Genomic DNA, 27,690 nt, shown 5'->3' with positions numbered 1-27,690 from the left:
CTGACCTCTGCATTATTAGAGGCGTGGCCTCTTTGACTGACAGGTGGATGGCGACACAGGCGGTTGTAGCTGCTAGCTGTCTGAACAACTGGACTGTGTTTGTGCTGCTGGAGCCTGTTGGATAATTTTTAACGCGATTACCTGAACAATAATATGGCTGCTGTGACTTCATTACCTGTGTAGAGCTACACGAGGACAAACATGCTGTGGGTTTGCGCGCTTCAGCACCTGTTCCAGTAACGCAGACACAGGCGCTGCGTTTGAGGAGCAGCAGATGTTCTGAGTCCGCTCTGATAGAAAGCAACAAAAGCTGATTGGCTGTGAGCGAGTGTGACACTCTGTCAATACTCTCCCTGTCTGTGTGAATGGAGGGTAATTTTCCAGATTGTTCTCTGGGGGAAACTCGTTTCCTTTGCTCTTTCATTGCGTGTCATTTTTAATTTGGCCTGCGGTGTGGAGCCCGAGCCGAGGCACAATGAGTCCTGCTGTTATTCACCGCTCGACCCGCCGCTCTGCTGCCAGAACAGCCGGCAGCTCCTCCGGGAGCAGAAACGCGTCCACCTCTTTTAAAAGGAGCAATCAGCGAGGATTTTACTGCTCCATGGCTCACAGACTGGGATACAATATATCTGCTGGGATCACCAGCTGCTCTCACTTTGTCTGGCCTGAAGCGAGTTCTGGGCGCACATTTCATGACACGTCCAAAACAGCCGAACACTGAAGAAGAGAAAGTGCCAGAGTTCACATAAGAGGGTAAACCTTTCACATATATTTATTCCTCTGTATCCTGCTGCCGTGGTGGATGTTCGCATTAAACATGGCCACAGTTCTGATAACGAGGTCACCTGTGCACATAATCCATGTGAGCCAGAAGCTCAGGCTTCATTTCAGGTGTAGCAGGAGGCGGGGCTAAAACACCTTAAACTGTCAGCCCTGCAGCACTACTCCAGCACGCTCGTTCCACTCACACAGGCACACTTTTGTTTCTGTACACATTTTGAGCACTCCCACCTCTCCACTGTGGTAAATCTGCTGCACACGAGCGGATTTCAAACAGTCTTCACAGCTTGATGCTCTGCGCGTGTGATTTGGGGTGAACTGGCGTGGACGTGCCTGTTCGCCCTCTGATAAGTGTGGCTTTGGCTCTAGTGTTGTGGGGACATGGTAAGCAGGCACGACAGTCTGAGCATCAGTAACTTCCTGTCGTCAGGCTCTCAGGAATCCTCTTTCACTTTCAAATAAATATTCTCTGCTTTCCTTCTTTAATATTACCCCTGCTGAATCAGCATGCATGCAGACATGCTCTACTCTTTTGTGTTTGCTTTTGTTTTTTGTGTTCTGCAAAGTGCAAAAAAGTACAGTGGCCCTGAGAGGCCAAACGGACTGCAACTTCAGAAAACACTTGCAAAAAGAAAAATGCTGCAAAAAGAAAGACGCTGCAAAAAGAAAAGCGCTGCAAAAGCACACGAAGCACAACGGAAATGTTCCTGGGGAGACAATAACCCGACGGACCAGTTGCACGAACCAAAACATGCTAACCAGTGCGCTAGGACTGGGACACACTTCAAAGAAGTGGAGGAGAGGTAAATATGTTGTAATCTCATGATTCTAATAATACTACAGATATCTGGAATATATATTCAAAGGTAATTCTAACAAAGATAATGTTTAATGTAGCCTTAGAAATGAAGCTTTTTTAAGTAGCCTAATAGCTGAGTGGTTGTGTATTCAAATATATGATGATGTTACTGGGCTGTAATTATAGATTTACTGATGTGTATATCTTTAATGTTCCAGCTGATGATGGTTTTAATCACTAATATATTGTTTAGCAGATCGATCATGCAGTGATTTCACTCAAAATATAAAGTGTGTGGAAATACTTCAATGAAGAAAAAGTACATAAAACCTGAGTAAATGTTCCTGTCTCATCCAACATGGTGGGGGCTAAAAGAGGAGCAGTGTTCCAGCCCAGCGTGGTCCCAAGGGGCCAATCAGATTTCAGGGAGGGCAGGCGCCACCTCACGCCCACTTCTAGACACGCCCCTGGGCAACAGTGAAGGATGCAAACTGCTGACTGAGGTCACGACAGTGAGATTAACCCTAAAGCAAGGTTAAATGACCGATACTGGTGTTGAACAAAGCAGAAGAAAGGAGAGCTGTCGGACGGTCAGGGCCTCAGTGGGCAGGTCATGAAAGGCTGAACAGGTGAGTTTGCTCTGCAGTCTAAAGTGTTTCTGTATCAACACCATCGACCTTCTCCAGGATGAGTAACAGGAGTCGTGTTCCCTGCAGTGTCTTAGTGTGTAGATGCTGCCCTCTAGTGTTGATCTTCAGCAGTGCAGAGCAAGAACACTGAGGGTAAAACTTTGGAGATCTTCTCTTCACAGCAGCTTCTTGGAGAAATGAGTTTGTAAATGACAAACAGCAGGTTGATAAACCAGCAGTTTGTCACATGATAACTACTGAAATCACATTTAAACCATTCATAAAAAACCATTAACAAGACCTCATGAGAAGGGAAACCCCTTTAAGTCATCCTCAGAGGTGACAGGAGACACTCCCGTGTGTCGGATTACCTGTTCTCACCTGTCAGGCTGACATCACTGCCAGCTCCCTCTCTGTCTCCTTTTCTCTGGATGCTTCTGAGTCTGTGGATGTCGTGATGGGCAGCGGAGCGTCTGTCAGTGAGGAGCCTCAGCTGGGCACGCTAGAAACCCGAGAGGCGGAGCCCGGAGGCCTCCACACCTGCAGGAGGGAGCAACGGCACCTTGCAGGTAACGTTTCCTCCACACTGTTTGTATCCACTGGAGTCTGGGAAGGAGTGTGTGTGTGCGCATGTTCCTGTCTAGCTATCTTTGTGAGAACCGAAATCTGCATCCTACTATACTTGTGAGAACCAACAGTCACTCTGAGGACACACTCACCGGTCCTCACAAGTTTGAAGTCCTTTTTGAGGCTCAAAATGTGGTTTTAGTGTCGGGGTTACAATTAGGTTTAGGGTCAGGGTTAGGGCACATGTGTCAAAGTCAAGGCTCGCGGGCCACATCCGGCCCGCGGGATCATTTTATATAGATGTATTATTATTGTTATGCATGTCCCGGCGATATGAGGCGCTAGTAATATACAAACTACGGATCCCATGATGCAGCGCTGCAGCCTCCTTGCTGAGCGCTAGGCTAACTGGGAACATTCCCGCGTCAAGCTCGCCGCTCACGATGGTGCAGAGAAAAGTTGACTCTGAAAGCAGAGCCTTTCAGCGCCGGTGGGAGGCTGAATATATGTTTACAGACATGCTGGTAAACCGTGCGTCTTATTAGTGGAGCTAACGTGGCTGTAATGAAGGAATTTAATTTAAGACGGCACTACGAGACAAAACGTCAGGATAAGCTGAAAAACCGAAACGCAGAAACTACAGGAAGTAGAAGAGCTGAAGAAGAATCTGACGTTTCAGCAGACGTTCGTCACCAGAGCAAAACCACAAAGTGAAGCTGTTGTGAAAGCAAGTTTTATCGTAACAGAGGAGCCAAAGCAGCCCGGTACCGCTCTGAAGAGCTGCAGGATGAAGCTGTGGACGTCTTGTGTCCAGACAAAATGCAGAGTTTAGCAAATGTGAGCCTGAGCAGAAATACGATTGCTGATCGGTTTGTGAGATGGTCACTGATTTAAGAACACAGTTGTGTGAAAGAAGCAAAAACTTCACTGCATGCTCGGCTGTGGATGAAAGTACAAACATGATGGACACTGCACAGCTGACCAGCTTCATCCGTGGAGAGGAAATATTGGACATTAAATCGATGCACGGGACAACGACGGGAAAAGGCGTTTTTAAAAACGCATGTCAAAGTGTAACGACGTGAAACTGCCCTGGGACAAACTTGTTGGACTTACAACAGATGGAGCGCCGGTGTTCCAGATCTACTGGCGTTTAGATCAACTGGCGTTGGTCGAACAGATGTGTGGCAGTCTTGCGTTTCAGGAGCTGCTACCGACAAACCAGCAAAAAAACGCCAAATGTGTCACCTGTGACACTTGTGAGGTTGTCTCAAACACACTCCGTCAGTCTTGATGCTGTTGAACAACAAAATGTTTAAAATGTGGCGAGTTTACCTGGTGATATCCTCATGCGCGACGCGATCGCGAAAACAGCAAACAAGTAACACCACGCCGATGTTGTTCACAGGACAGCAAGAGTAAACGATCGGGAGACTCTTGTCGTCGTTATCGTTCCCCTCGCACGGTTTATTTCTCCGGTTTCAGCGTTTTTGCTTCACAACTACAGCGAGCAGTTTACTTTGTGCACTAACATGGAGTCGAGTCAACCAGCGCCACCTCTGGCCAAGTGCCACAGCCTACAGCCAGATCAACCTGTGACACACATCTGCAGCACGTTTGAATCAGTGTCATGCACATTTGTACCTTTCAATTGTGTCTGTTTGTGCGTCATGCAAATAAACCTTTGAAATGAATGAAATGACACTAATATTTCACCAGTGTTGTAACATCACATGTCGTTAGCGTAGTCTGTCTGTGTCTTCCCTCTGCAAACAAACATGTTAGAGTTGGTTGTGATATACAGTCTGCATAAGTGTGGTTAATCTAATAAACATTTGTAAGGAGATGGCAGTTACTGTGAATGTACAGCAGTTACACAGTGATTAGTAATAAACAGCCAGACAATGACTCTGACAATCTCATTCAATCTTGCAGACTGAATGCACCTTCTGTGGAAAGTGGTACCACACAGTGTGTGTGGACGTCCCCTGTGCAGAAGGCGACTACAAATGTTGTGGGTGCTAAATAAACAGAAACAAATGATCCCTGTTGTCTTTGCTTACTTATTGTTTTCAGTGTTGACAATTCACATTGCTGGCATTGCATCTGTCAACATGTTTGTGGGTAGATTTGGATGTACCAGGGTTTAGTGCAGCCACTCAGCCTCTACTCACTGTGATCATAGCAGCAGGTGCAGATGTGTCACAAGTTAATCTAGTAGTGGGCTGTGGTAGCAGTGGACTGAGCTCCATTTGAAACTGCTCCAGCTGCTGTGTGATAGTGGATCTGCTACAAATTGAAGATCATAAGCAAGTTTTGGAAATTAACCCTTGTATTATGTTGAAGAACAAAAGAGTGACATTGATTTTGTTGCGGGTCATTTTGACCCGTACTGTGTAAATCCACTCAGAATTGTTCAAAAACTGCAATAAAACAATAGCAACTTTATTTCCCATCAGATAAACATGTAGAACACAGACATACAACAGTTAGACTTTCCATAACTATTTTAGGAACAATTTGGTTTTTCGTTCTTACAAACACATTTCTGTTGAACTTGCCCAACGTTCTCAGTTTTTCAATGCTCAACATTTTCAATTTTGTCCACATGATGGACAGAATGTAACTGTGTGCTTTCTGCAGATGTACTTCTTGCATTTCTCACAAAGAGTGCTTGTTTTCAAACAGGAATCTTCCTAACTAAGATTTAAAACAAAAGATTTCTACGTCTCCTCCAGTCTCACAAACAGATGACAAACCAAGCGACACACCTGAGTCACTGACTTTCTTAAATCCACTCACTCTCACTGGCTGTTTATTACTAATCACTGTGTAACTGCTGTGGATTCACAGTAACTGCCGTCTCCTTACACATGTTTATTAGATTAACCACACTTATGCAGACTGTATATCACAACCAACTCTAACATGTTTGTTCGCAGAGTAAAGACACAGACAGACTACGCTAACGACATGTGATGTTACAACACTGGTGAAATATTAGTGTCATTTCATTATTTTCAAAGGTTTATTTGCATGACGCACAAACAGACACAGTTGAAAGGTACAAATGTGCATGACACGAATTCAAATGTGGTGCAGATGTGTGTCACAGGCTGATCTGGCTGTAGGCTGTGGCACTTGGCCAGAGGTGGCGCTGGTTGACTCGACTCCATGTTAGTGCACAAAGTAAACTGCTCGCTGTAGTTGTGAAGCAAAAACGCTGAAACCGGAGAAATAAACCGTGCGAGGGGAACGATAACGACGACAAGAGTCTCCCGATCGTTTACTCTTTGTGTCCTGTGAACAACATCGGCGTGGTGTTACTTGTTTGCTGTTTTCGCGATCGCGTCGCGCGTGAGGATATCACCAGGTAAACTCGCCACATTTTAAACATTTTGTTGTTCAACAGCATCAAGACTGACGGAGTGTGTTTGAGACAACCTCACAAGTGTCACAGGTGACACATTTGGCGTTTTTTTGCTGGTTTGTCGGTAGCAGCTCCTGAAACGCAAGACTGCCACACATCTGTTCGACCAACGCCAGTTGATCTAAACTCCAGTAGATCTGGAACACCGGCTCTCACGGCCGCTGGCAACTGTCGGAGGAAGATGTGGGCGAAGAGGAATCCCCCCGTCGTCCGGTCCGAGAAAGGATAGCATGTGCTCCATCAGTTCGAGAGCCGTACCGCCACCCAGGCCTGAGAGGGAGAGGAGCTTCTCGGCTCGCTCTGCATCGGAGAGGGCATAGCGCCGAAGAAGCAGCTCCTTAAGGGCGGCGTATTTCCCTCGGGTGTGTGGGTCCCGGAGGAGAGTCAACGCATGACGGGTGGTTGGCGGGTCGAGAGAGGCCACCACATGGTGATATTTCGTGTTGTCAGCCGAGATGCCACAAAGGGCGAACTGAGCCTCCACGTGCACGAACCACGACGGGGGATCGTGAAGCCAAAAGTCCGGCAGCTCGAGCGCCACAGCAAACGCAGCTGCAGCAGGAGGCAGAGGGCTGGCGGCTGCTGATGCATCCAGAGCGGAGTCGGCGCCACCATCGGACTACAGCATGTTGGAGTCAGGGGTCACCAATGTGGAGGTAAACACAGACGACACAAGAGCTCTCGATTAACACTCCTCGTTTATTACTCATCACCACACAACTGAATACTTTTCACTGCAAAACACAGCAACAACACTTCCTGAGAACTGGGTGTGAGTGGAGCCCTCCAGTGGTCCACCACAATATTCTATTATTTTTTCATCGCTCAAAATAAGCGTCACACTCGCGGAAGCCGGTGTAGCCGCCGAAACGCCTGCATTTATCGAGACTTTCAGCCCCAGGTAGGCCAATTATGGATCTTCGGATCCACATTATGTCAGCAGCTCCACCGTGAACTGTGTTAAAAACAAACACGCTCACGCCTCACAGACGACAGCTTACAGTCCTGTAGAGATGAAAGTGACTTCGTACAGCCCCGACCTGCAGACGCTGTGCGCAGAGGTTCAGGAGCAGAAGTCCCGTTGTAAACATATCACAGCAGACCCGACGATGTTTGCATGAACACGCTTTTCACACACAGTTGCTGACGCACACAGCCGGCTGTAGCTTTGCAGCTCACAGCCCGACACACACCAACACAACAGCATAGATCGCACAGACGTTAAGGCGGCGAGGCGTGTTTGCGGTCCCGCTCAGGTGCGTCCTCCTCCCCTGCAGCGGCACTGCAGACCACGCTGTCATTTCAACAGCAGGTCTCGATTTGTGGGACAATCTGAGAAAATTATAAGAAATGAATGTGTAAAATAAAAAAGGTTTTGCTCAGACTGTCCTGCAGCTACAGAAAGTTTATGTTAATTCATAGAAATGTTCTTAATTTAAAATGTGGGGAAAAACAACAACAAAAAACTACCAACTAAACAAAACAGGGAAGAATTTTTGTCGTGCATGGTTGTTTAGCTGTTTGCCTATTACTGAATTACTTCGGTTTAGTAGGAATGACGATGTGGGAGGTCTTTACCAGCAGGACGAGCTGAAAATCGATGCCCTCCTTCACATTTTCCATCATGATTAGAGTCTTTCTCTGCTGGAAATGAGGCATAAAGCATGTAAACGGTAACAGTGCTGATAATATTCTGTGATGACCAGAACAGCACGCACACATCCAGCACTCCAGCTGCTGTCCTCTGGCAGGCTGTGATGATTCTCAGCGACTGTCACTTCCAGTGTATTTGCACCAAAGTGGGTTTGACAGTGTTGAGCAGTGAGTGGCTTTTGTGTTACTACCAGGAAACTGCGGCAGAGGGGGAAGAAGTGTCTCTGCACTTCGAGAGTTTCCTCCATGAAAACGGGAGTGATGACAGGACTCGCTCTTTCCTCCAGGGCTGCGGTCAGCTGCAGACTGCCGACAGCCTGGGAGGACGACCGCACCGGCAGCATCTAAAAAAAAAGCACTGCTGTGCCTGCACTTACAAAAGCCTTTAAAAATGTTGATGCAGAAAAGTCATGATGACAGATTAAAGTCTGTGAGTGAACCTGCTGCTGAGACAGTCCAGTCTGCACTGCAGGAGTAGCCACTTACTGTGCGATGCTGTGTAAACTGTGCACCAGCCTACCCTCGACTGCTGCGTTCACTTATCGTTAGCTCTGCAGTTTCAGAAGCATGTGAGTTTGTCTTTAGAGAATCCTGTTGGTTCTGCTGTTTCCGTGCAGGAGAGGGGGAATATCTGCAGGTTCTGGGATCCTTTTTTTTTTTTTTTTTTTTTTTTTTTTTTTTTTTTTTGGCCTGTCCCGTTTGGCTCTTTTGCATCAGAATTGTTGTCTAAAGGCAAAGAAAGATGCCCAACGGATTTACTTTACCAAACTGACCATCCCAGCCTTGCCGTAATGGTCCATTTGATTCACCTTTTATTGTTTATTTTATTTTCACTTACTGAATACGGGACAGACTTGACTGGGGGAAAGAAGGGGAGAAAGAAAGAGGGAAAGAGAAACAGCTGAGAAGAGGGACGGGGGAGAAGGGCAAAAGACAAAAACCAACAGAACGGGCAGAGAAAAAAAATGCATATATCAATCACCTGGATCACCTGCTGAGAAAGAAAAAAGAAAGCAAGCAGAAGAGAACAAGAGTAATAGAATAAACAACATCACAATGATATATGGGAATATGACAGTAAATACTAAATGTTAAACATTATTGTGCAGCACATAAGATCAACAGAACACAGTGTGCTTTGAGGTAGGAGCCAAAAAGGGTGTAGTTTGTGGGTGTGATCACCCGTGTGTACACCTGTGAGCATGGACGCGCTTGTTTTTTTAAAGGTTCCTTCATGTAATGATCTGCTAGAGGGTGTGGGGGGGCCACAGCCCCGTCCTCCAGGGCATGAAGCAGGTATGGAGGAGATCAAAACTCCAGACATCCAGAGGCCCCCAGAACACAAGAGACCAAGGAAGACCCACAGAGGGGCAGCTGCGCCACTGTCCCAGAAAGAGCTGAGGAGAGTCCCAGATGAGGGCTCACTCAGCAGCCGCGGAGCAGAAGCCAGGGGGAGTTGCAGTGACGCGCCCGTGAGCTCCGCCGGCAGCCAGCTGCGCCTGAGTGACCGAGCCCCAGGCCGAGAGGCCGGGGGCACCCCACCTCCGAAGTGGCCCGAGCGAGCCCCAGGCTCCAGGCCCCAATAAGCGGCCGCCAAGGAGTGAGCCGGTGTGTACCTGGACGCCCATCCCCGGACACAAAGAACCACCAACGCACCGATGTCTGAGGGAGTCCGCCACTGGCAGGGGAAGTGGTGGTGGGTGGAGATAGGCCTCCAAACCTTGGAGGGCCTGAGATGTCCCCAGAGAGGTGGCGCCTGACACCCAACCTGACATATAGACACAGACATACAGGCACACACAGACACAAACATCCATTCCCACCCTCATGCTCTCATATGCACTCACTCCACACTCAACCAACGTGGAGACAGACATAAAGAGACGCTGTACACACGATCACACTCCCCAAGCGTACTCTACAAACCGGGTCTAGGTGCCCTTGCCCCTGGAGGGGGGAACTGCACCCAGACCCAGGTGGTGTTTCCCTTTTCCCTGCGGTGGGGAGAGGCAGACCGCCCCGACTCCGCAGCAGCAGGAAGGCTCCACACTCCAGACCGCAGTCGGACGGCCAACTCCTCCTCCTAGTCCTAGCCCCCCTGCTCCAGCAGGTCGCAGAGAACGGGGGTGGGTTCTGGGATCCTGAGTCGGGCCTCTGGCTGCTGCTGCCACTTCAGTGGGAGAAGAACGCCGAGTTCGGCAAAGCTCCAGTCCAACGAGTCACGGTGAGGAACATGGTGCATGGAGATGTAACCACGTGGGCGGCTGCTTATTAGAGTTACCCTAACATCAGATTGTGTTTGTAAATGATCATGGTGGCGCAGTGGTCTTCTTTTCTATCTGGACTTTCCTTGTTCTCCACTGGCCTGCATCGGTTTCTTCACGCAGTCCAAAGACGTGCATGTTGGGTTGAATAATCTAAACTGGTTGTGAGCATTGTCAGTCTGCCTGTGATGGACTGCTGACCTGCCCAAGGTGTAGCCCAACCGGCCAGTGTCACCGGGATGGACGATGGATGTTCATATCCCTAAGCAGGCATCAGTGACAACATAGATGACATTGACTGGCTGTCAGATATATTATGAAAGAATAATCTGGATTGTTGATAATCTCGTCTGTGAGCCAAAGAAGCTCACAAAGCACCTCTTAGATGAGCTTATCATCAGCCTTCGGGTGCCTCTGAGATCGGCTAATCTACCGGGCCATGGCCGAGTTTGGCTTCTTGGCCTGCAAACACATGCTGTGCTCAGTTTGTGGAGCAATCCCACTTGGACACCAAATGATGCTCATGTTCCTTTGGAGAAAGGTGGTGCTTCTGTGTGAAAAAGTACCGACTCTGAAATGTATTTAAAGTAAAAGTAGCTCCTTAAAGAACATTATTATCGCCTATAAGTATGCAAAGCTAACGAATACAAACTTTATTTCAGTCTAAATTTTAATAACTATTTTCTGTTGCTTGTAGAGATGGACTTTGCCACAACTCACAATAATTTCTGTCTCCATCTCTGAGTGAACTTGGCTCTCTGTCTTTTCTCTCCCTGTCAGATACACCAGCTGGGCCTTTAGCTGCAACACACTGTGACACACACAGTTTGTGTGTTTGCTGATGTTTGTCGAGCTGTTAGAAACGCTGCATTTCAGATGAGCTGACACTTAATAAACATTACTTCCTTTATGCTACTTCTGTAGCATCTACAGTGGATGCAAAAGTATTCGGCCCCCTTGAACTTTCCCACATTTTGTCACATTACAGCCACAAACATGAATCAATCTTATTGGAATTCCAGGTGAAAGACCAACACAAAGTGGTGCACACGTGAGAAGTGGAACGAAAATCATACAAATCCAAAGCTATAGTGGTGCTTTTTGGGAACATTTGAGTCAGAAGACGTTATATTATCTTTATTTTTGTCAGATATCTGAGCACCATGTGATCAAACATGCTGCTTTAACCCTACAGAGCCCTCCTGGAGAGAGAGAGTGAGGGAAGTCTGCTGTCTGACTGATGTTGTTCAGCACCTGAATCAGAAGCTCGCCGAGCTCGAGGCTGACAAGCAGGAGCTCCGGGAGAAGATCTGATCCCTCCTGAACCACCGAGCTTCTCCCGTCCCACCTGCCAAACCCGTCATCAAGCCTGCTGTGGACATCGGCCAACTGCGCCGGCTGACCCGGGAGCCGAACGTCTCAAACAAGCACCTTCGCTCCGTAGTTCACCTGGCACTCGCTGATTTTAAGAACCATCTGGGGCAGTTCGATTGTCCTCTGGGGAAGTTGGCTCAAGTGGAACAGGAGGCAACCAGTGAGGTGGAGAAGCTACGATCCCTCGACAGGAAGGAGGCGGTGGAGAGGAAGAGCCTGTACAACAAGCTGCTCGAGCTGCAGGGGAACACCCGGGTGCTCTGCCGCTGCAGGAAAAGCTCGGCCTCCAGCTGCTTGGATGACCAGGAAGTGGTCGTCATCCAGAAAGGAAGTAGAAAGAAGTTCCAGTTTGACAAAGTCTACTCTCCCAGCAGCACACAGGTAAAGGCTTAGACTTCTTCCACAATTCTGAACACACAAACTTACGATTTCAGACAGGAGCTCCTCCCTCAAGTCATGCCTATTTTTAAACAATACAGAAGCAGCCAGTGGTTGGCCTACCGACACTCAACTGGAAGCCCATTTTAACCACATCTTAAAGATAAATGCTCAAAAAGTAGAAGATGAAACCTTTCAGATGAAGACTCGTTTTTTTGGCACAGCAGTTTCATTCCTTTACGAGCTTTTCTGTTTGCAGGTAGCTGAACATTCGATACAAAGAGACGGATGCTCTCTGAACACAAACTCTTACTTTAGATTGCTTGCTGGTGATCTGGGGGAGGTTAAGAGGTTGGATTATATTACAGTGTCTGTGTTAATTAACAGAAAACTTAGCAGTTAAAAGCAATCCTGCATATTATTAAATACCACAGCTCTGTCATTAATTTTCCCACCGGGAAGGTTTGTTTTTGATCGTTAATTTGCTCTAGATTTTAATGAAGCCCGGGCACTAACGAGCGCTTGGCCTTCGCAGCACTCAGCTTATTAACGTTGATTGGTTTGTAATTTTTGTTTAATGCCTCATAAACAAATTGGCATGAGGCTTCATTTGACGATCCTGTGGGGAGCGTGGATCTGCATCCAGAAAACCAGAACATGCCCAAAAAATCCAAGCAGCAAACCTCGGATGGTCGAATGCCCGTCATGCTGTTTTTTTTCTAGCCAGCACTAATTATCTGCAGATTTTGTCCCTGCTCTCTGCAGGAAGTCGTGTTTGCAGGAACTCTGCCTGTGATAACTTCCTGTGTGGATGGATATAACGTCTGTATTTTGGCGTATGGACAGATGGGCTCAGGGAAGACGTACACCATGATGGACAACATCAGGTCATCCGTTCTCAGTAGGAACATTAGGTACATACATCCAGTTTAGTGCTTCAGGTTCTCTATAAGATCTTAGAACAAAGCACCAAAACGCAGCTGTAGCCTGAGAAGGTTCATTTACAGATCTGCATGTGAAGCATGGCCGTTAGAACCTGTTCAAAGGTTTAAAAATAATCTGCCGAGCAAGATGTAAACGAGCGTGTTTACAGTGGGGCAAAAAAGTATTTAGTCAGCCACCGATTGTGCAAGTTCCCCCACTTAAAATGATGACAGAGGTCAGTAATTTGCACCAGAGGTACACTTCAACTGTGAGAGACAGAATGTGAAAAAAAAAATCCATGAATCCACGTGGTAGGATTTGTAAAGAATTTATTGGTAAATCAGGGTGGAAAATAAGTATTTGGTCACCTCAAACAAGGAAAATCTCTGGCTCTCACAGACCTGTAACGTCTTCTGTAAGAAGCTTTTCTGTCCCCCACTCGTTACCTGTATGAATGGCACCTGTTTGAACTCATCATCTGTATAAAAGACACCTGTCCACAGCCTCAAACAGTCAGACTCCAAACTCCGCCATGGCCAAGACCAAGGAGCTTTTGAAGGACACCAGGAAAAGTATTGTAGACCTGCACCAGACTGGGAAGAGTGAATCTACAATAGGCAAGCAGCTTGGTGTGAAAAAATCAACTGTGGGAGCAATCATCAGAAAATGGAAGACATACAAGACCACTGATAATCTCCCTCGATCTGGGGCTCCACGCAAGATCTCATCCCGTGGGGTCAAAATGATCATGAGAACGGTGAGCAAAGATCCCAGAACCACACGGGGGGACCTGGTGAATGACCTGCAGAGAGCTGGGACCAAAGTAACAAAGGTCACCATCAGTAACACACTACAACGGCAGGGAATCAAATCCCGCAGTGCCAGACGTGTTCCGCTGCTGAAGCCAGTGCATGTCCAGGCCCGTCTGAAGTTTGCCAGAGAGCACATGGATGATACAGCAGAGGATTGGGAGAATGTCATGTGGTCAGATGAAACCAAAGTAGAACTTTTTGGTATAAACTCAACTCGTCGTGTTTGGAGGAAGAAGAATACTCAGTTGCATCCCAAGAACACCATACCTACTGTGAAGCATGGGGGTGGAAACATCATGCTATGGGGCTGTTTTTCTGCCAAGGGGACAGGACGACTGATCCGTGTTAAGGACAGAATGAATGGGGCCATGTATCGTGAGATTTTGAGCCAAAACCTCCTTCCATCAGTGAGAACTTTGAAGATGAAACGAGGCTGGGTCTTCCAACATGACAATGATCCAAAACACACCGCCCGGGCAACAAAGGAGTGGCTCCGTAAGAAGCATTTGAAAGTCCTGGAGTGGCCTAGCCAGTCTCCAGACCTCAACCCCATAGAAAATCTGTGGCGGGAGTTGAAAGTCCGTGTTGCTCGGCGACAGCCCCAAAACATCACTGCTCTCGAGAAGATCTGCATGGAGGAATGGGCCAAAATACCAGCTACTGTGTGTGCAAACCTGGTAAAGACCTATAGTAAACGTTTGACCTCTGTTATTGCCAACAAAGGTTATGTTACAAAGTATTGAGTTGTATTTTTGTTATTGACCAAATACTTATTTTCCACCCTGATTTACCAATAAATTCTTTACAAATCCTACCATGTGGATTCATGGATTTTTTTTTCACATTCTGTCTCTCACAGTTGAAGTGTACCTCTGGTGCAAATTACTGACCTCTGTCATCATTTTAGGTGGGGGAACTTGCACAATCGGTGGCTGACTAAATACTTTTTTGCCCCACTGTAAGAGTTTGAACAGAACCTCAGAGGATTCGATAAAAGCAGCATAAAACACGACTGTTCTGTGTGGTCAGTCAGATAAATTCATGAAAACTCGCTGGAGAACAGTCCGAAACCTCATGGTGACAAAAAGACCCAACAAAGGCTGAGATGTCTGCACTGAAGCAGCACCAGAGAGGACAAAGACGGTGAAAGACTTTGGGTGGCTGCTAACCGTCTGAGGCATGACGTGTTTAACATTTATGCAGACCTGCTCGAGTTAACGGTGCTTTTTGCAGAATTGAACAGTACAGTCAGCGTTGGTATCGGTGCAAAGACGGTGAAAGACAGAAAGTGTTTGATATTAAACAAACCCTGAAATGTCTGCGTGTCCAAATATTTATGGTCCACACTGTAAGCTGCTGGTGTTATCCCCCCACCTGGAATAAGATCATCTCCCTTGCCATCATCAAATCAATACACCTGTACTGAATCAAATATTTATATCAATATTTCACAGAGCATAGAGAATAGATTGCATAATTAATAGGCGTCTATTGTTTCGGCTGCTTCAGGCTGCAGGAGGGTTACCTGTTTGGGGAAAGCCTGCGCTGATATATAATAAATGAAGTGTTTCAGCCTCCTCTGCACCTGCTGGCATACAGACACAGGCTCGTGCTAAGGCCGTGCAACACCGTGGAGTTTAACTCATCTTCTCTTGAACGCTGAAAACCAATACGAGAAACTTATTATCAGACACGTTCCAATCGACTCTTCTCTGAAGCCATTTACAGTCACCAAAACTAAAACCGAATCAGGTCGGTGGTTCAACCCCGGGTTCCTCCAGCCTGCGTGCTGGAGTATCCTGAGGCGTAAACCCCCCAAAACACTGCATACACCACCAGCTTACAGCTGACTTAATAGTGGGTGGTGGTGCATGGCCGTTCTTAACTGGTGGTGCGATTTGTTTGGTGAATTTTGATAACGGAGGAGACTCTGACATGCTACCTAGTGGCTGTAGCTCAGGAGGTAGAACCAGTAGAGGTCTTCTACGGATCGGGAGGTTGGTAGTTTGATCGACGGCTCCCCCAGCGTGCATGCCAAATATCCTTGGGCAAGATACTGACCCCAAGTTGCTCTTGAGTGTGAATGTTGTACAAAGAAAGACTCAAATTTAAAATTCCATCTGAAAGACAGTCAAGGGAGCATAAACTGGAAGAGTTTAAATGTTTTCAGAAGCTGATCCTCAAAGCTGAATTTAGTACAGGGTTGTCTACATAGCTGGGAATAAACTTTGTGAATACCCTCGTCTACCTCCCTGGAACATGATCTGCTGTGTGGGCCCATTGAGACAAACCTGTGCCTCCTGACAGCCGTGCATCCATGTTTGATGAGGAGAAGCTGCAGCTCAGTGCGGACAGAGGTCGAGTTTCCCGTCAGAGAGGAGACAGAGACCAGCAGGACAAACCCGTCCCAGCCTCCTCACGCTCTCTCGTTACCTGCTGAGCGCTACGAGCCGGCACTAACACGAGTTTGTTTCTCTCAGGTCGGTGCGAGAGGTGCTGCGCATCTGCTCCGAGAAGGAGAAGGTGTCCTACACTCTAAAGGTACGGCAGCAGAGTTTCACCGAGCAGCCACGAACACTTCAGGAAAAAAAGTTGTTTCGAGTGTGCCAAAAGTCTCTGTGGGAGCGCTAAAGTAGAGCAGAGTCTACTTCTTTTTAATGACGACACTTCGACTTTAAGAGCCGAAGCGGAGATGTCGAGGTAAAGCGAAAGTTCGCTTGGCTGTGGCAGCGCCGCCTACGCCGATGTGAACTTTGGTTCGTAAGCCAACATTAAACTGAGACAGTTTTATCACACAGCTGGATAAAAATACTTAGAAGCTGTGAATGAACTTAAAAACCTAATTTATTCTTAACTCGTGAGTCTGATCAGTGCAGTCGATCCAGGAAATTACTTTAAAACCTGCACTCTTTCTAGTGACCAGCAGGGGGCGACGCCTCTGGTATTACAGAAATCTGAGAGACGTTTGTGGTGTCAGTCGTTGGTCTTTCTCTAAACATGGTGGTGCTGATTTTATAATTGTGGGGCTGTGTCCCAATTAAGAGACCGCATGCTTGAAGTACGCATTTTGAGTGCGATTACGTCACCGCCACGCAACGACGGATGTCCCAATTCGAAGTGTACTTCAAATGCGCCACGATCGCCCCATATATAAATATATATATATAGTCGACCTTAATCTTGCAGAGAATGTGATGATTTTGTGGATAATTAAAGTCAGTCATATATCCACAAACACAACAAGCTGAAAGTCAGTGATGCTGCTCGGTTTGCAGTCCTGAATATCACGGCACAAGCAGGATCCACTGCACTGTTAATGTGAGCTGTGTTATATTGCTGCCTCTGTTCGGTGGTGTCGAGCCAAACGGACTTTAACGTGTGTTTGAACGAGCTGACGGTTCACTCGTTAAGCTGAAAGAAAGATGCTTTAATCACAGCAGTCACACATGTGTCCACTGCACCATCTGGAACTCTTCTTGTTTACACTCGTAATAACACAAACACTAAATCCTGCTTCTCTGTGCTGTTGTGTAGCAGTGTGTACACCTGAGACTGCCACCTGTCTGTCTGTCCTGCACTCTCTCTCTGTTTCTTTCTCTCTGATTGTGGAATAAAAGTATGAACATGTGTTTATAAGTTACACTTGTGTTTGAATCCTGCAGCTTATCACACATTTGATGTCCATGTGTGACGACTGCAAGTGTCCAGAGTGAGGACAGAATGAGGGACCCACTGCTGCACATCATCTGTGAGGCTTTGCAGCCCTGATGATCCACCAGGACAAACTCGGCAGTGTGTGAGGAAGAGGAGGAGGAAGAGCCAGCAGCAGCTGACAGATGGAGAGAATAGACAGACTGTTCCCTGTTTGTGAAGGACTGCTAGGAAAGTTTAACAGAACTGTCTGTGCTGAATCAGTCTTATTAGGTAATGTTCACATAATGTGATCATCCCAGTGTTTCCAGTGTGGGAGAAAGTACTCAGAGTACTCAGGGCCTTCAAGTTACACACCATGAAAGGCAGCAACAAGTTTAATGTTCAGAAACCTAAAGTCTGTATCAGCAGCAGAATGGAGCTAAAATAAATGTTGGTTTCAGTTCTATGAAGCTTTGAGGATTTTGGATCAGTAGCTGCTGTGTTTGTTGCATCATATTGCTGTAACTGTTTATATGCTTTATATATTCTGAGCTAAGTTGATCTATAGTGTTACATCATATTCTATAAGGATGTTATGTGTTTGTAGACTTTCTGCCCAGTTTGACCCATTTAGCAGACGTCAACCTGTTTAAGGCTCTGATGTCTATTCTGTGTGACTTACAGCAGTTATGACATGGTCTGATTTTCTCACCCAATAAAGGAATATTTCATATATCAGTCTACTCTTCATTCTATCAGACACAGTTATCACAGCTCGTACATTTGCTTTATACACATATGTAAGCATTGAGCCAAATGTAATAATGCCAACGTATTAAACGAACAATATTTGTCTCTTATATATAACACATCTGTATACACACTGTCACAGATACTCGTCTTTGAGTGAAGATTTAAGGTGATAGGACATATAAACAACTGTTCAAGCTCACTGCTGTAATATATCATAATAATCTGACTATAACTTTAATATTGGCCATATTATATTTACATTACCACAGTGAGATGACTTTAGTCTCATGACCAACATCAGCTAATTGTTATTTACTAGCTAATCTTAAATGACTGTTCAGCACAGGAATGAAGCCCAACAATCATGTTTTACGGTCCTTTGGTCTCAAATGAACAAAACATGTTCTCCTTCGTTTCTGTCACACAAAGCTGTATGACACGTTTCTCGCGGTTAGTATCATGGTTGCTAGGCAACCTGAGCAGCGCGACGAAGGCAAGACCGTCCTATTTCACAAGCCTCTCACTTCCGCACTTCTCATACTTATAGTACGCACCGTGCGTAGTGCGCGTACTTCAAGCGTGCAGACCCTGAATTGGGACACAGCCTAGTGGTGCCGAGCTGGCGCACCGAGTAGTTCCTGTTACCTGCTGTGTGTCTGTTTTTACAGGTAAGCTGGGTTCCAAATAATACATATGTGATAGACAACAGTAGCAATCGAAAAGCTAGAGAGCCAGTTCACGAGTTTAAGGGTTGATAGCGACGAACCACCACCAGCTGTTGCTAAAAGCACCTTTGTTAGCTAGCAAAGTATTTACAAATAATTCTCCCGTTCATTGATCTGAGCATGCGCAGAATGATCCACAGCGCTCCTTTGATCTTCTCGAACGATCATCGTGACGTCACGGCGACATCACAATGATCCTTTGAGAAGATCAAAGGATCATTGTTATGTCACAGCGACGTCACATTCTCTGCCACGCCCACCGAGTCTATAAATAGGAGCTCGTTCAACAGTTTACAGCAGAAAGAGACAGTTGTTTGAGACACAGCTACCCTTTGAATTTAAATGATTCAGAGATCTAACTTTTGGACACTTTTGAGCTTTAACCGTTTACAAAAATGTCACAGGGAGATCAGTCAGACAGACTGGAGCGTACGAGAGAGGAACTCGAGCATGAAAATGCACAGCTCATGGAAGAAAACGAACAACTCATAGAATTCAGTCAACATATCACACTAGTCTGTCAAAGAAATATACGACTCAGGGAAGAAAACGCACAACTCATCGAAGGAAATGCACAACTCAGGGAAGAAAACGCACAACTCATCGAAGGAAATGCACAACTCAGGGAAGAAAACGCACAACTCAGGGAAGAAAACGCACAACTCATCGAAGGAAATGCCCAACTCGGGCAAGCAAACGCACAATTCGGGCAAGCATACGCACAATTGAGGCAAGAGATCGCAGAAGTCAGACAAACTGTGGAAAATCTTCAGCGCCCAGCGGTACATGAACAACAGACAACAGAAAGAGAATCGCCTGGTTCGTGGGGTGTAAACCTACTTAAAGTAGGTTTAACTGTTGCCGGATGTGTCATTGCGCTTCCTGCAGCTTTCTGGGTCGCCTCTAAGATTTTCGGCTGAAGCGAATGTCCCGCTCTGTGGGGTCATGATTATTGTCATGACCCCACAGAGCGGGGATGGCTTGCGTATGCTTGCATGCACACGTCCCATCGACAACTGTGGATTGTGGTCCGCATCCACAATGACAGCTCTACTGTCATTGTGGATGTGGACCAGTTACCCTTTAAAAACAGTAATGATCTTTTCCAGCCACAGTCCACCTTCATCCTGGCGTTGTTCCCGCTGGTGCAGGGTCCGCTCCTCAGCAAAGGTTTCTCCGTTTGGTTCTGTCCAAGGCGTCCTCGGGTGACGCGTTGATGGTCTTAATGTCTTCCCTGATTTTGTCCATCCACCGTTTTTTCGGTCTGCCTCGAGGCCGGCGTCCGTCTGGGTCGATCCTTAATAGTCGTTTTTGCTGAGTTCTCATTGCTTCGAATCACGTGTCCATACCACCTCAGGCGGGATTCGAGCATCTTTTGAACTCGAGCCACAGTCCACCGACCTGTCATAAATACGCTGTGCTCTCCTTTATGTTTGATTTAATTTTGCCCCTCACCCCCCAACCAGTCATGGCAGAAGACCGCCCCTCCCTGAGCCTGGTTCTGCCAGAGGTTTCTTCCTGTTAAAAGGGAGTTTTTCCTCTCCACCGTTGCCAGAGTGCTTGCTCATAGGGGATCATTTGATTGTTGGGGCTGAATTTTTGGATTTCATTTAATTGGCTTGAACTGAAAAATCTAAAAATTCATGTGAGGGCTTCACATAGTGGAGAGCACTACATTTGCTAACTGCTCTTTGTTTATTTGTAGATTTTGTAGTTCTTCCTACTACAAAAACTACAAATGAAAACAAGGCAGTTAGCAGCAAATGAAAATAAATAAAACACTTAAAAAAATCTGCTACTGCTCTGTGTGTTTACTTCAGTGAACACTTGTATGTTTTTGTGTTAGAAGATTATAGATTGTCCAAAATGTCCTACAGCCTGCCAGAGTACGAAATGAGGATAAAACAGGAAGTTTGACAGCAGTGAGTTCCTGCAGCGACCTCTCGTTTCTCTCCTCAGTGCTGCATGTTCGTGAACGTGAGCCTGGACGCGAAGGACGCGGTGAAAACTCTGAGCGCTGCAGTTCGGCTCCACCATACGGCAGGTGTCGCTCAGCAAAGCGATGCAGAAAAACAACAGAAACACCAAATAGGACAGATGTTTCAGGCACGAGACGTCCCTGGGCTTTCTGAGGGGACAACAACAACAATAATAATAACAATGTGCAGTAAAACATACACTCATTCTTTTCATTTATTAAGTTCCTGTGTTGTGTTGTTTGTGTTGTGCGTAGTGCCGACGCGGGACAGTTTGCAATTGTGTAGTGCTGTTGTTCTAAGTGTGACTGTGCAATGACAATAAAGAGTCTCTCGTCTCATCTTGACGATGAGCTCGTCCACCACAGCACTGAATCCAGCTCAGTTACAAGTTACAAAAGAAAATCATTTTTACTCGAGTACTAAAATTCATATTCAAGAAAACGCATGTTTCAGCTTCATTGCACGAGGCAGAGCAATTACGTTTCAGCGGACATCATGGCGTCCGCGTGTCCAGCTGTGGAGAGGACTCTTCTTTTGCCTTTCTTATCTTTACTAAGTAGAGACGTACAGGAAATAGTTGAGAGGGAAAGGGCCGGACTCAAACCCGTGCCGCTGCGTTCCAGCCATGTGGCATGTGGTTACCATGAGCTGAGCTCAGCCGACGTCAGAGACGCCTTTGAGTCAAACGTATGACACGTGTCCGTCTGTGGTCCTAGCTGCTGCCTCCTCGCTCCTTCAGCAGCTGCTTGAGGACACTGGACTGTTTCAGCGCTCTCAGGTTAGAGATGTCCTCCGCGATGACCGGGATCTCCTCGCCGCGATGCTCCTCGTCACCGTCGCCTTCCTCGCTGTCAGAGAGCGTGCACAGGAGAGCGTCGTTCTCGTACGTGGGGAAGTAATACCTGCGGAGCGAGACGACGTTTAGTGCTCAGGCTCAAATTAGTCCCAAAAAGGACGCCATTTTCCTCAGCTGATAAAAATACTCCAAATGAAGTGTAAACATCTGTGGCGTTGACCACGTTCATCAGCAGCTGTACGCCAGCTTTAAAGCCCGCGCTCTCATTGGTTAATTCTGCAGGCGCTTCCTTAAACCTACTGCGGCTGGTCCCAGGCGGACATCTCTGGCAGTTTCATCACGTGACCTTCAGCCGCGATGTGACGCAGGGCGTCCGCCCGGCAGTCGAACATCCGCGTGCAGCCGTAGCAGCGGCTCTGATGGATCTGCCGCCGGATGAAGTTCACCAGTTTGACCTGCTGGTAGAACTTGAGGTCTGAGGGAGGACAGAACATTAGAAACACTCAGAAGGAAGAAATAGAAGCAAACTGCGCTCGAATTACCACGGCGATTTCACCCACTGAGCTCGGTCTTAAGGAGGTGGAGGTCGAAGCCGTGAGCCTCCTGCAAACACAAAACAGAAAGATGTCAGGGTCACGCACGCGACGCCCGTTACAGACTTCATAAATAACAAAACCAGAAAGCAGAGAGAAACTTTTCTGCCTCTCAGGTAAACTCGTCACTCGTGAGCACAAACTTAGAGTCACGTTTGGGAAACTGGTTCTGACTTTAAACCAGAACGTTTAATCAACGACAAAATCGGACTGCAGTCGACGTCCAATCCTAGATTTATTTATTGTTCACGAGTGTTAAGTCTAATTGTTGAATGTTGTCATCGTGTTTCTTAAATTTGTACGGTCTGAGTTCAACCTATAGGATCAAGACGTTCCTTTGTCTCTGACCTCTCCAGCCACTCTGTGCTGGGGGAGCTTTTATTGCAGCTGCATCCTGACAGATCTGTTGTGAGCTTCCTGCTTTTATGACTGACACACACACACACACACACACACACACACACACACACACACACACACACACAGAGCCTTGTCTTAGAACCATTGGGGGGTTTTACAGTGGGAGGTGCTTGTGTTGTATTGTGTATTGTAACTGCCATGTCAATAAATAGCTACGGGGGAAGCTGCTCTTTGAAGGACTTCGGGCCTGAGACAGGACAGGGGCGTGGGCTCCAAGAGCTGGTTCTTGACCAAAGACTTCCCTCGTTAGCGAGTGAAAAACCGGTTGAAGATGTTCTGTTATGTCTTGTTTCCTTCATGATGAATAAGTCTCTAAACTAGCGGGGCCTGTGGAAACAGACCCAACAACGAGGAAACATTTTTATTTGCTCGTTAAAGGTTTGACAATCATGTATTTATTTGGAAACTTTTCAAAATAAAAGGCGCTTCATTTTAAAAGCTCTTCAGCTTCGGTCCGTCTGTGTGTGAGGGCACTTTCTGAGTAAAATCCATGTTTTGTGCGAACGATGGATTCATATGTTTGCAGAGACCTCAGGAAGCAGATCGTTTCCTGTTAGTGTGCACTGTCTCCGTTCTCCCAGAAGCCTTTGCAGAATCGTTTCAGGGATGAAAAGCAGAAAACGATATTTTCCTTCTCTGAAACTTCTACGTTCCCGTACCTTCATATGCGCGTAGATCTGCTCCAACGTCTCCGATTGGTGATCACAGAACAGACACACTGCAGAGACCGGATGAGCCTGCCAGTCCGACCAATCACTGCGGACGATACAGAGATGACACGAGCAGACATTTACACAGGATCAGAGGAGGACTAGGAAGTGGACTTGATTGAAACTTTTGCATCCAGGCTGACACAGTAAATAAGAATATTATCAGGAGGGACAATCCAAGGTTCAGTATCTGGGATCGAGCCGGGGATCAAACCTCCAACCTTTCGCTGCACCTCCTGATCCACAGCTACCCCGAGCTCACAGCACCTGGTTAGCGCTGGAGATCAAGCGTGCTCGGACTGGTGATGTCGTGTTGGTTTAAAATAAACGTTACACCCACTAACTGCACCATCTGGTGGTAAAAGCTGGTATTACATGCAAGTGCAGCCCGGTTTTTGCCTTTAACACGACACAGAGCAGTGTGTATGACATGCATCAGGACACTTTAGTTAATGCCGTCCTCACAGAGCTACATGAGGATACTTACTCATCCTCATCATCCGCCAGCTCACGGTCATCTTCGCTTTGCACCTCCTCCCACGTTTTTCCCAGTTCCTGACAGGACAGGAGGGACGCTTTAAAATCGGAACAATACATTCAGGTCGTGCGTTTGCTTCTACAGAACTGCTTCGTTTATCCTGACGTGGAAGCGTGTGGCGAGTGTGTCGCTGGGTTTTACCAGGTAGTTGATGACGTAGAAGCGGTCGTACTCGTGGTTTTTGGCGTTGATGCGGCGGTGAGCTTTTTTCCTCATGTGATCCTTCAGCGTGGTTTTATCTCGAAACGTTTTCTCGCAGTACAGACACTGCAGACTGAAGCGAGGGGAGCAAAATGAAAAGGCGCGCGAAACAAAACTTAACGCTGTGAATAAAAAGCAACGATTAGCGTACCTGTCCAGTTTGTCCTGCAGCGTGTCGAGGAACTCGCTGCAGTAGACGATGTTGTCCGGCAGTCCGATGCTGAAGGAATGCTCTCTGGCCATGTGGTTCAGCAGAGACGACCTGGAAACAGCACGTGGAGCCATTTTTAATAAACAAAAGAAAACATCAGCTGACATCATCACTGTTAGCACTGCGCTGCAGTCCTTTGGGCTTCGTCCAGAAGTTCCCATTTGGACAAGACTTCAAGATCCACGCAGCGTGCCCATAGTGGCAGACAGAGGGAAGCAGCCTCTCTCGCCATGGGCCGCTGCATGTCCAAATGTGAGGAGACCCGGAGCGGACGCGGGCTATGTCTCTCGGCGTCCTCCCGCAAGGAGCTGGAGGTGGTGCCTGTGCAGAGGGAGGCCGAGCATCTGCGAACCAACACAGTGACTGAAAATGGATGGATGGAAGCTTAACTGGAGGTAAGACACAGATCCACACAAGAACTGTGGTAAACACCAGTGAGTCACACCTTCATGCCATTCATGAACCAGCGCACACCTGCACAGGTCTGAGACCTGACCCTTAGCAGGAGAGGAAGAAGGGTGAGGAGCTGCACTGGTCTCAGATCAGCTTCTTGGTTCAGGCTCAGACATGTCACTGAATGATGTTTATGGAATTATGCGTAAAAAGCAGCTTTTTGGGGGTTGGATCATAAGAGATGACTACAGGAAGCAAAGAAGCTTTTAGTCACATGATTTCAGGAAGCTCTACCTTCTGTCTGCTTTAATCTAACACACGTGAGGTTTCCAGGACTGATGGGAATCCCGCGGCGCGTTACCTGTTTCCCGTGAACTCTTCGCTGCAGAACATGCAGAGACGATGGAAGCTGCTGTCGTCTCGCTCCTTCTGCTGCTGCTCCAGGACCTCCTCCTGTGGGAGCACAGAAGAAGAGCTCAGAGGAATTCTTCAGAAAACTACCTCAGAGTGCTCAGATATTTAAAGTGCAGAGGTTACAACGACACAAAGCGTGTCAAATCACTCAAATCTGCAATTTTTCTGATTTTTCCTGATTTTCAGACTTTGCCTCAAAACAAAGTTTAAAAGAAACGAAACTTCCAGCAGCACAAGATTCACTCAGGATGCTCCGAGTGTCACGTCTCCTCACCAGTCGTTTCTGCTGCAGCTTCTCTCGGAGGACTCTGTCTTCTGGAAGGACGTCACACAGCAGGAAGTAGTCCTCCTGCTTCTCTGTCAGGTCAGCGAGGAAGAAGAGTTTTTAATGAGTCATTAATCAGAGCTGGAGGAAGTGTACGTGGTTCACTTTGAAAGGTCAGGTCCTCTGTGGGTTTGAGTGAACTCACCGACTGGGCCCGTGGAGTTGGTTTTGATGACGCTGCAGAAATCTGTGAGCGGCTGCTCGAGGAATCTGCCCTTCCAGTACAGCAAGTACCTGATGGAGGAAACTCGTCAGTAAAAACCGACTCACAGCCAGGTTTACCGGCGCACAGAAACACTTCGTCACGGTTCATAAAAGCAGCACACTAACAGGCGTGGACATGCTGGACTTGTTGTATATATTTATACTTGTAAGGTAAGGGTTTCCCCCCATCACCCCAAATAATTACAGGAAGTCTTTGGTGAAATGATCGAGTTCCAAATGCTAAAAACATCCAAACGTGTTCCCGAGAGTTAAACGAGTGAGCCGGAGCATGTGTGGCTCGTACTTTGGGACGTCTGCGATGAGTTTGACGTCGGCGATGACAAGCTTGTGCTCCATCAGCAGGTGTCTGAGGAGGACGTCTTTCCGCGGCGGTGGGACGGACTCAGAGCAGAACAGGCAGACCAGCGGCTCGGAGCCGGGACATTGAACACCGGGAGAGCTGGAGATGTCAGCCGGCTGATCGGGGAAACACAGCGGCTCCAGAATGCTGTCCTTACCTGAGAAAGCAGAAGAGAGACTACACCTTATATACCACACACACTCTACTCCAGACCAGGTGAGTCAAAACCAAGCGGAAGCGAGAATGTACAGCCTGGCATGAAGAAGCATTTCCCTCTGATCTACAAAAATCTGTCTGTATACAATTATTTTCATCACCCGTGGGGACAAAACTATGATCTAAAAGTAAAAAAATAAATAAATTAATGAATTAAATAACTCATTAATCGAACTCAGACTTTACACGCTGTTAAATCCTGAATAAACTTCACAGCTGTCAGACTGAGTACTGACTGAATATAGAGATTGCTGTATAATCACAGTTAGCAGCCCAGCTATTTCCTAGCCTGCTAGCTTAGCCGGGCGGGTTCCCGCCTGCTTTTCTGATTTTTTTTAGCCTTTTTTCTGCTGATTGTGGATTCCCACAGACTCGGAGAGTCACCGACACCCAAACCTTTGCACGCAGACCACCAGATATCAGCATTAAAGCCGCGGACACGTTTAAAAGGTCACACTTACCGTCTTTACTCGGCTCGCTGGCGGCCATGTCTGGTGTCACGTGGTGCAAATAACACAAATCGAACCAATCGGAGGCCGTAAAATGCCAACGAAGCGCCTTCGCGGACCCCCGGTAAAACACGAATTAGAAAAGGTGCATTCAAGTGGTTCAAGGAAATATAAAAACTTAAGTTTCGAAAGCTGAAGGTTAATTAATGTGAATGAAGTTGACTAACATGTAACGTTGGACGTTGTTGCATATATATAGCAAAGCATATAAATCACATGAACACTCAGATCCTCAAGATATACCTGAGCGTGTTCTCTGAACATGAAAGTTTAGTGTTCATAAATCCCCATTTATTAACATTACATTAGCATATGTGTCCTCCCCTCTATTACAAATTTTTAAATGAAACGTTATTTGTGAATGTGTACCATGTGTACAGGTGTAAGGCTCCCTAAAATAAAAGTCTGAAAATAACATTTGAGTTTCTGTACAGGGGGGCACAAGAAGGCTGGATATGGTGCAAATTCTTAAATAAATGACCCAAGTTTTATACGTGAAGTCAGTTTTAAGGTGGAGTGGCTGCTGATGACACACAGCTTGGATTCGGGAATTCACTGGAAGCACGTTGTGGTCAAAGACCACTGGGGGGCACAAACAGCTCAGTGTTCATCCTGCAGTCTGACTCACTCTGTTATTCTCAACAACAACAAAAAACTATAGATAAAAGCAATGACAGCAATACTGCAGAAATAATAAACCTTTCTCCCTTTAAGCACAGAATGAAAATATGAAAACACACTGTCAGCTGTTTTTTTTAAATATTGCAAATACATACATGATGTGATGTCATGCCATGGTGATAATCTCATATATGACACGTTATTATGACTCTGTAATCACCGAAAAGTGCTCACAGTCAGTCTTTGTGACTGCAGTTTGTTAGTCCAGCATAAAGAACAAAGTATTTCACAAACACTTTTAACCAGTATATAAAAAAATATTTTGAGTTTTAAAAGTTCATGTTCACTGGCGCACACACTACCAGACACTCCTTCTCCATGCTTCATGGTGGGAACCATGCATGTAGAGACCATCGTTCACCTTTGTGGAACCAAAGATCTCAGATTTGGACTCATCACACCAAAGCACAGATGGTCT

The 27,690-nt window shown here is 46.7% G+C and overlaps 1 protein-coding gene and 2 long non-coding RNA genes across 7 annotated transcripts; 2 read left to right on the top strand and 1 right to left on the bottom strand.

Moving 5' to 3' along the window:
• The first annotated feature begins 97 nt into the window (after positions 1 to 97).
• On the top strand, positions 98 to 17,962 carry LOC147326829 (uncharacterized). Of its 4 annotated transcripts, XR_015130513.1 has the most exons (5): positions 98 to 1,583; positions 1,955 to 2,777; positions 11,318 to 11,877; positions 16,091 to 16,151; positions 17,273 to 17,962. It is a non-coding gene; the product is annotated as an uncharacterized LOC147326829 (long non-coding RNA). The 4 variants fall into 4 exon arrangements; XR_015130512.1 differs by having other exon boundaries at positions 98 to 2,777; XR_015130515.1 differs by having other exon boundaries at positions 98 to 2,777; positions 11,318 to 12,788.
• Positions 17,963 to 18,076: 114 nt separating this feature from the next.
• On the top strand, positions 18,077 to 21,125 carry LOC147326828 (uncharacterized). The gene is made up of 2 exons (XR_015130516.1): positions 18,077 to 18,664; positions 20,681 to 21,125. It is a non-coding gene; the product is annotated as an uncharacterized LOC147326828 (long non-coding RNA).
• Positions 20,900 to 26,609, bottom strand: znf277 (zinc finger protein 277). 2 transcript variants are annotated; one of them, XM_086302184.1, is made up of 12 exons: positions 26,544 to 26,609; positions 25,810 to 26,023; positions 25,447 to 25,535; positions 25,251 to 25,333; positions 24,924 to 25,015; positions 24,110 to 24,220; positions 23,899 to 24,031; positions 23,707 to 23,774; positions 23,169 to 23,265; positions 22,057 to 22,099; positions 21,797 to 21,971; positions 20,900 to 21,602 (listed from the first exon to the last, which is right to left on the bottom strand). In XM_086302184.1, the coding sequence occupies exons 1-12, from the start codon at positions 26,569 to 26,571 to the stop codon at positions 21,413 to 21,415; spliced, it is 1,323 nt and encodes a 440-aa protein (XP_086158310.1). In that variant the 5' UTR covers positions 26,572 to 26,609; the 3' UTR covers positions 20,900 to 21,412. The 2 variants fall into 2 exon arrangements, with proteins under 2 accessions (XP_086158310.1, XP_086158311.1); XM_086302185.1 differs by lacking the exons at positions 23,707 to 23,774; positions 23,899 to 24,031.
• Between the last annotated feature and the right edge of the window lie 1,081 nt (positions 26,610 to 27,690).

Source organism: Aulonocara sp. 'chitande type north' Nkhata Bay, linkage group LG7 (assembly GCF_057382095.1).
Source record: "Aulonocara sp. 'chitande type north' Nkhata Bay isolate Kocher_YH1m ecotype deep benthic linkage group LG7, A_spYH_male_GT1.1, whole genome shotgun sequence".
NCBI classification, from domain to species: domain Eukaryota; kingdom Metazoa; phylum Chordata; class Actinopteri; order Cichliformes; family Cichlidae; genus Aulonocara; species Aulonocara sp. 'chitande type north' Nkhata Bay.
Note: the sequence above shows the minus strand (reverse complement) of the source record. Positions and strands in the feature narration are given on the sequence as shown.